General features: G+C 45.9%; 1 protein-coding gene and 1 long non-coding RNA gene across 4 annotated transcripts in view; one reads left to right on the top strand and one right to left on the bottom strand.

Annotated features, from left to right (window-relative positions):
• The window catches only part of LOC102479580 (uncharacterized), a 27,225-nt gene extending 23,956 nt beyond the window's left edge, over positions 1-3,269 (bottom strand). Inside the window, exon 1 of the long non-coding RNA XR_335061.2 lies at positions 3,197-3,269. This is a non-coding gene — a long non-coding RNA (uncharacterized LOC102479580). The remainder of the gene's footprint in view (positions 1-3,196) is intronic.
• Positions 3,232-8,113, top strand: part of UBE2F (ubiquitin conjugating enzyme E2 F (putative)) — a 71,159-nt gene continuing 66,277 nt past the window's right edge. The window contains exon 1 of one of the 3 annotated variants that reach the window (XM_014589113.2): positions 3,232-3,405. In XM_014589113.2, the coding sequence (XP_014444599.1) occupies positions 3,288-3,405 (118 nt within the window). In that variant the 5' untranslated portion in view covers positions 3,232-3,287. Of the gene's footprint in view, positions 3,406-5,731; positions 5,881-8,113 lie in introns of those variants that run through there. The other 2 variants (XM_006151948.3, XM_014589114.2) reach the window with 2 other exon arrangements.

Here is an 8,113-nt window from a genome sequence, read left to right as displayed (position 1 = left end):
GGCTTCCTGGGGTCTGCATCGAGGCCCTGTGGCGGGGGAGGCTGTGTCCCGTGGGACCTGCTTGGACTGGGTTTCTCCGCAGCAGGTGGAGTCATCCTTGAGCAGTGTCGCACCTTGAGCTGCCTGGCCCTTGTATCCCTGCGCAGGTGACAGCCTGGTGTTGCCACTGCACTCAGGAAGGCTGAGGAAGTAGCACTTGACCTGAGCGTAGGGACTGGCACACAGGAATCCTCTTTGAACAGTCTAAGAGCAGGTCCCACCCAGAGGAGGGACTTCACTGGGCCAATTAACCACTTGTGGAATTCAGAGACAGAGCCGTGCTCTTCAGATCTGCTGATCTCTTACCAAATGCTGCCTTAGTCAGAGTGCGATTTACGGGAAAGAGGAAGTTTAGTTTTAAGCCAGATCTTTGTGAGGCAGGCATACTGGAGAAGGAAGAGAGAATTCTGAAGCACTGCAAGTGTTCAGCTCCCCGTTGGGCAGCGGGAGCAGTTCCCTTGGTCAGAGCCCTTGCATAGGTCACTTTTACAGCTGTGGACACATTCCCGAGTTCGGCCCTTGCTGTCTCCCTGAAGTGGCACGTGATCAGGAGACAGATGATGGAGGAATTGGTGGTTCCTGTACATAATGCACTATTGTCTGGAAAACAGTACCAGCGTGATTTTTTCTCCTACAGCTTGTGTAATCAGTGTCCAGCGTGTTTGTTAGGACCGCACACTTGTTGAAGATGACAAGCTAGGAATCTGCCTCAGTGGAGGGAGTGTGGGCCATCCTTTGCCCACAGAGGAGAACTCGGTAGGCTGGAGGGCTGGAAGTACCAGGCACAGCCCGTGGCTGCAGTGATGCCGAAGCTCCCTGGTGGTGAGCCTGTCCTTGTGAGCAGTCGCTCCTGCCAGCCCCCGCCTTCCTCTTGCCCAGCTTCTTCAGGGCAGGTCCTCGGAACTGGTCCAGGGTGGACCATGTGTGTGTCCTGGCGCTGGCTTGTGCATGGTGCTCCTCACTCTGCCCTTTCTAGGGTACTGCCTCCTGGATTCTCTTCACACATGCTGTCTATTATGTTGTTACTTTTTACCCTGTATGCATCACCGAAGTCCCGGAGGGTAAAACTTGGTGGTCCTTGTGTGGAGCTTTCAATGTTTCCAGCTGACCCCCATGTGATGGACACGCACCTGGCCCATCATTGGGCAGCCCAACACTGTGGCAGGACTGGTGTGCTCCAGCCTAGGTCCCTGGCAGCAGGCGAGCTGGTGAGCAGTTCCAGCTCCATGATCCAGATCTGCTGGAGGGATTCCTGAGATCTGCTGGAGGGATTCCTGGCAGGAGCATTCAGGTGGGGCCACAGCATGAGAGCTTGGCTCTGGATGGTGCTGTTGTCTCTGGTATTGGAGGAAAGTCATGACGTATTTTCACATAGAAAGACATAGAAAAATATGTCACGACTTTCCTGACAATCTGATAGCTTGTGGGCTGAGCTCCTTCTAGTGCTCCTGACCCTGTTCCCTTGTGAAGTGACTTCATCAACTGAACCAGCATTTCTCAGCCCTGGCTGAAGCTGGAAGGGAAGAAGTGGTCAGTGTTGTGGACCAGTCCTCTGTGTAAAAACCATTGTTAGTGTGTGTTCACGTTTTTGTCCATTTCATTGAGGTGTAATTGGAGCACAATAGACTGCACATACTTAAAGTGTGTTATTGATTGGTCTTAATATTTGTATATACCCTGAAGCCATAACCACACTCAAGATAAAAACATTTCCATCGCGACTAGCAGATGGTGTGCTTCCACATGGCTGACCAACACATGCCGGGTACATGTGTGTGCATGCCCAAAATCCTAACAGAACGGAGGAGAAGGGATTATGACATGTCATCCCCTGTGGGGTGATTTCTTGCTTTCTGTCTCTGTCTCTCTAGTAAATGTACATACCCCATAGCATAAATCTCTTTAACAAGAAAAAAAGGCAAAAAACATTTCCATCATCCCTAAAAGGGACTTTTGGTATCTAATTTGCCAATGGTGAATTCTAGCATCTGAGTGGCCTTGGAAAACCCATTTTTCTACGTCTCCATTCTTTTTATTTTTTGGAGAGGTTTTTGCTATAGAGTGCATGTGCCTGCCAGAAAGACAGAGAGAAACAGACAGAAAGCAAGAAATCACCCCACAGGGAGGATGGCCATGCCGCAATCCCTTCTCCTCCATTCTCCTCTCAGGATCTGAGGCACGCATGCACCCGTCCCCGACATGAGTTTAAGCCACCAGCTTCAGGACTCGAACCGCGGTTGACTACATGAGAGTCCAGCGACATAGCCATTACGCCAACTGCTGGTCCCTCTAGGTCTCCATTCTCCTAGAGTTCACATAGTAAAATGGAATTTGAATATGGTTAGAATTTCTTCCTAGATTTGCCGTTTGAAGAGTTTATGAATGCTACTTGACGTGTCTTTTGAAGCCTTTAGACTAGTGCCATCACTGCTTTCCCCCCTTTTTACCATGTTTTAGAGAATGCGTGCGCTTACTAGAGAGAGGAAGGGAGAAGGCAGCCTTCCCCCCAGGGGTGTGGTCATGCCACAGTCCCTCCCTCATTTCTCCATCCTATATGGATTTGGGGCACACATACACATGTGCCAGGTGTGTTTTTCAGGCCAGTGGGGCTGGGATTCAAACTGCTCCGTCAGCCGTGTGGGCTCCAGCTTCCTCAGCCATGAAGTAACAGTGCCAGCCCGACCAGTACTTCTTAGGGGGTTGCACGCGCGTGTCAATATGGATAAGGCTGAGTGTAGTTCAAATCATAGTCAGTGCCTTGCTTTGTAATATAAACTATAGAAACTAAAATCTGGCAGTCTTTTGGCATACGCAGAGGATGCTGTAAGAAGCTATGTGAGAGACCTGGGTTATGATGGTTTAAAATACCAACGAAGTGCTGGGCCCACAGGAGACCCACTGGGGGGCCATGCTGGGTGGAAGCTGTTGGGGCCCCCTGGACTGCGTGCTCCATGGGGGCTCTGGAGCCTGACACCTAGTGAGTGCCAGTGAGTGTTAAATGTACAGCTCTCTTTTTTTACTGTTTTAAATCATACTTTAAAGTTAGACTCACAGAGGGATAGCATAGAGATTACTTAAATTCATTATGAAGGAATTAGACTTATTGATGTATGCATAATTTTTCTAAATATAGGAAAAAAATCAAAACAAAACTCACCTGTCGATTTTCCTCAGTGTCTGGTCACTGTCTAGGGACTCGGTGCTGAACCCCACTTTCACTCCTGTGTTCCAGGGTCAAGGCAGCAGTAATGCTAACGTTGGCAAGCAAGCTGAAGCGAGATGACGGTCTCAAAGGCTCCCGGTCAGCAGCCACAGCCTCAGACTCCACTCGACGGGTTTCTGTGAGAGACAAGTTGCTTGTCAAAGGTAGAGATCGTCGTGTGAGCTGTTTTCACATCCATTTTCTAGGTCCCCATTGTCCTAGAGTTCACATAGTAAAGTAGAATGTGAATGAGGTTAGAACTTCTTCCTAGACTTGCCATTTGAAGAGTTTATGCATGCTACTTGACATGTCTTTTGAAGCAGCAAAATGAAGTCAGGCTGGAGGCTCTTTGGGGATATAAAGTAGCCGTTGCTGTTGAGAAATACCTGTTGGAAAGACTTGAAACTGTAATTGCTGTCACTTACAGTAGAAGTGCTGTGCAGACTTATGCTAGTGGCAAGGAGATGGGATTAGGATCCTGGTGTGTCTTATGCATTTGGAATATTCTGTCTCAGGTTTGCAAAAAAGCCTACCAAGAGAAGAGGCACTGAGAGGCCGCAGGACCCAGTGCCGTCATTGTCTTCCTCTTTTCCTAACTCTCAGCACAAGAGTTTTTAGTCTGTGAAGGGGGAAGGGAGTTGCATTGGGTAGTCTCTTAGGATCTTTTCCTATTTTTTTCAGGTCAAAACTTAAGGGAGTCCTGTGCAAAATGAGTTCTCTTTACAGAATTAATAACATATAGTGCAGAGCTGTAGTCACTTCTGCTACACAGGTTGGTGGAGGAAGACTGTCTTTGGAAAAGGGTTTACATCATGTGTGAGGGGCATGTGTAGGCAAATTTGCATTCATTCGCGTATAAATTTTGCATTTATTTATTAAACAAACTTTTACAACTTTTATTTATTTTATTTATTCATTTATTTTGAAGAGGTTTTTGCGATAGGACGCGTGTGCTCGCCAGACAGAGACAGAGAGACAGAAAGTGAGAAATCACCCCCTTGGAGGGGATGGCCACGCCGCAATTCTTTCTCCTCCATTCTCCTCTTGGGATCTTGGGCAAGCGCACACACGCGCCCGGTGTGAGTTTTAAGCCACCGGGTCCGGGACTCGAATCGCGGTCGACTACATGAGAGTCCCGCGACATAGCCATTACGCTAACTGCTGGTCCCACTTTTATAACTTTTAAGTGCAAAGGCACTTTCCTAGGGTCATGAGTCCTATAAAAATGAAGGTGCTCCTGATTTGCAGCACCTTTTATTTCATGACAGATGTTTACATCTCTTAAATGTATAACAGCACGAAACGAAGAGGGGCCAAGGTGTGTGTTCAGACAACCTGGCTTCATGATGCATCAGGTAGACAGCATGGAGATTATTGGCATTTTATGTTCTGAAGGACATAAAGTCTAATGACAGGAGAGCCTGGTGGGTAAATGCATCACGTTTGGATTTCCCAGACACAGCCCACTGCTAAGCCGGGGAGGGAGTGGGACCAGGAAGGCACCAGATTTATGGCGACTGAACTTACCCTTGTATCTTTTGTTTACTTACTTACTTACCAGAGTGTGGAGGGGACCGTGAACACTTGGGGCCTATACTCTGGCACTAGAAATCCCTTAGATGTGGGGCCCCACCTGGAGCATCACTTTCTCTGGAGAGGCTTATATTTGTGTGTATCCTAGATAAGGGCACTGAGGTTGGGTGCTGGGAATGTGGAGGTACGAGTTAAGAACCTTAATGCATAAAGACAGATGGGAGACCAAGAGATAAAGTCCTCGTTCAAGAAATCTTGGGGCCAGCCAGTGGTGTGGTGGTTAAGGCTGCTGGATCCTATGTGGGCCATATGGCCGAGTCCCAGACCCAGCAGCTTAGCAAACACACCAGGCACATGTGCATACATGCCCAAAACCCTAAGAGGAGAATAGAGAGATTACAGCATGGCTATGCCCCCTGGAGGAGATGCTTTCTCTCTTCCCCTCTCTCTCCATCTTTCTCTAACAAGCACATGTGCCCTATAGCAAAATTTAAAAATTAAAAATAAACACATAGAAAGAAAGAAATCTGTCAGGCAGTGGTTTAGGTGGAAGGAAGTAACCAAGTCCCCTGGGAAGGAGCTATCATCTCACCTGAGTTGAAGGTCCCCACTGCTTTGTTGTGTTGTCTGACAGGGGTCAGAGTTGAGTTTTGCTAAAAGTGCCATCTGTGTGTGTGACTGGCCTTTGTCTGGGCAGCTTGTACTGTTGTAACAAAGTACCCCAACTGGTTAGCTTAAATAATAGGCATTTGTTTCTCACAGCTCTGGAGACTGGAAGTCCTGGTTCAGGTTCCTCGTTAAGGCTGACAGATTCAGGTCTACCATCTCCTCAGTTTTCTCACATAGTTGAAGATCCGTCTTCTTCTGATTAGAGCACCAATTCCATCATAGGGGCCCCACCCTCATGACCTCATCTAAACCTAGTTGTGTCACAAAGGTCCCACCTCCAAATACCATCACGTTGGGATTTAGGCTTTGATATATGAATGGGAGAAGCACAAATTCAGTTCACAGCACCTTTGGAATGCTTTCTCTGTCCCCAAATGTGTAAGAGGAAGAGCTCCTGATGTCTCAGAAAACACTCCTAGCAGCACTGCCACTCACCAGTAAGTGCGTTTATGTGTCCCATATTTTCCCAGCACCTGCGTATGCCCAGCCCTGTGCCAGCTGCTGAACTTGCAGGTCAGGGGCTGGGGCCAGGCAAATTGTATAGTTCCTAACCGTGAAGTGTTCACAGCTTCATGTGGCAGGTGGCAAGGAGACAGCAGGTGCCCTAACTGGCCAGTAGCCCCAGGCAGAAGGAAGTGAGTCACTACCGTGTGGAGGACAGTGTGGTAGTCAGGTAGGTTTTATAATCTGCCATGTCAGAGGAGCCATGCTTCAAGTGGGCTCTGTGGTTTGCTCTTTAGTTAGAAAGGAGAAGAGTCTAGTTTCTCAGAAGGAAGTTGTACAGCCACAGAATCATGCAAGGTGCCAGGTACCTCCCAGAAATGCTGGACCACTGAGTGGTAGAGATGCTAGCATCTTTTAACAGGCAAGACTTTAGCAGTTTAAAAATATCCACAAATTTTTGTTACCTGGTAGATGAAGGGAATGTCCTTTGGGTGGTGAGGTCATGCAAGGAAGAGCAGCTACTTTGCCAAGAAGCCTCCGGCCCTATGGGCAGTTGGCTTATTAGGTCCATCTTTTAGTTCGTGAACTCTAAGGGGATAACCACTGCTGTTAGTGAATTATTAGCCATTGTTTGAGTCTATAAAAACAACTTGTCATTTGTGGTAACTCCTTAAGAGGAGCATCTTGTGAGCATGCCTAGCTTATTTTGTATTCTAAACTGGGCAGTGTTAAAATGCTGAGTGTCTTTATTGGGACCCTGTGCCCCAGGACTATATCCTTACCTGCACTGGCTCTTGGACCCAAAGCCTACAGGCCTGACTGATCAGAGGGCCTCTTCAGCCCCTGTCCTCCTTCCTGAGTGTATTACCCTTACACACAAATGTAAGCCTCCTACTTGTCTTGAAATTTAAATTTTTGATTATAGTGTGATGTTATTTTATATTCCATAGAACAGGACTTATCATTAACTTCATTTATGTATGTAATTCTGTCTGTATTGTAACATGGCAAAGTATTCTACAGCTGTATACTATACTGACAGTGTGCTGTGAATGTGTTTCTCCAAAATCTGTATGTTGAAACCCGATCACCAAGGTGATGGTAGTAGGAGGTGTGCTTTTGGAAGTGTTAGATCACGGGGCAGAGCTCTCATGATGGGATTAGCTCCATTGTGAAGGAGACCTAGGAGAGCAGCCTAGCCCTTTTTACCATGTGCGGACACAGGGAAAAGAGCATCTTGGAACCAGTAAGTGGGTCTTCACGAGACATGGATTCTGGTGATTCCTTGATCTTGGGCCTTGTAGCCTCTGGAGCTGTGAGAAATAAACTGTTGTTTATAAACCAACCATTTAAGATATTTTTGTTACAGCACACTGAGAGGACTTGGGCACCTAGGGAAAAATTTAAAAATTTAGAGGCCTGGGCCCTAATAGACTTTTTTTTTTTTTAATTTTATTTATTATCATAGTCTTTTTTTATATTACATTGAATCACATATATCTTTACAGGGCATTACATTTCTTTTCCCAGCATGATTACCATGCATGTCAGTCAAGACAAAGATATTACTGTCCTCCTCCTCATCAAATAGATTTTCATCTTTTTTTCAGATTATTATTATTATTATTATTTATTGTCATTTTTTTTAAACATTCAATCACTATATATCATTTGGCTTGTACAAAGGATTTCCCCAGCATGAAATACTTCTCAGACCAGTCCAGTTGAGAATACTATACATGTTATCATCAACAGGTAATAAACCATTTCTGTGTTTCACTAATGTCATGCCTCTCTATTCTCTTGCTATCCTTCTCCATACTCTTCCCTTCTCCCCCACCCCATTCTACATTGTCTTCAGCATCCATAGCTATTTTCACTGCTTTTATGCCCTCCAATATTTTGATCTCTACCAAAAAGTGTGCTTAGTCAGTATATATTAGGTGGATACATACAGTATCTTTCATATCCTGGCTTGCTTCACTCAGCAATAGATCCTCTATTTTTGACCACTTTCTATTGAATGCCAGGGTCTTGTTTTATAGAGTAGTATTCCATAGAGTATATGTGCCATACTTTTTTCATCCATTTATCTGATTTTGATTGGGATTGCGTTAAATACGTAGATTAATTTGGGTAGAATTGCCATTTTGATTATGTTAATTCTTTCAATCTAGGAACATGGGATGTCCTTCTACTTTTTTATGTCCTTTTCAATATTTTTTT

Source organism: Tupaia chinensis, unplaced genomic scaffold (genome assembly GCF_000334495.1).
Source record: "Tupaia chinensis unplaced genomic scaffold, TupChi_1.0 Scaffold000332_1, whole genome shotgun sequence".
Classification (NCBI taxonomy): domain Eukaryota; kingdom Metazoa; phylum Chordata; class Mammalia; order Scandentia; family Tupaiidae; genus Tupaia; species Tupaia belangeri.
Note: the sequence above shows the minus strand (reverse complement) of the source record. Positions and strands in the feature narration are given on the sequence as shown.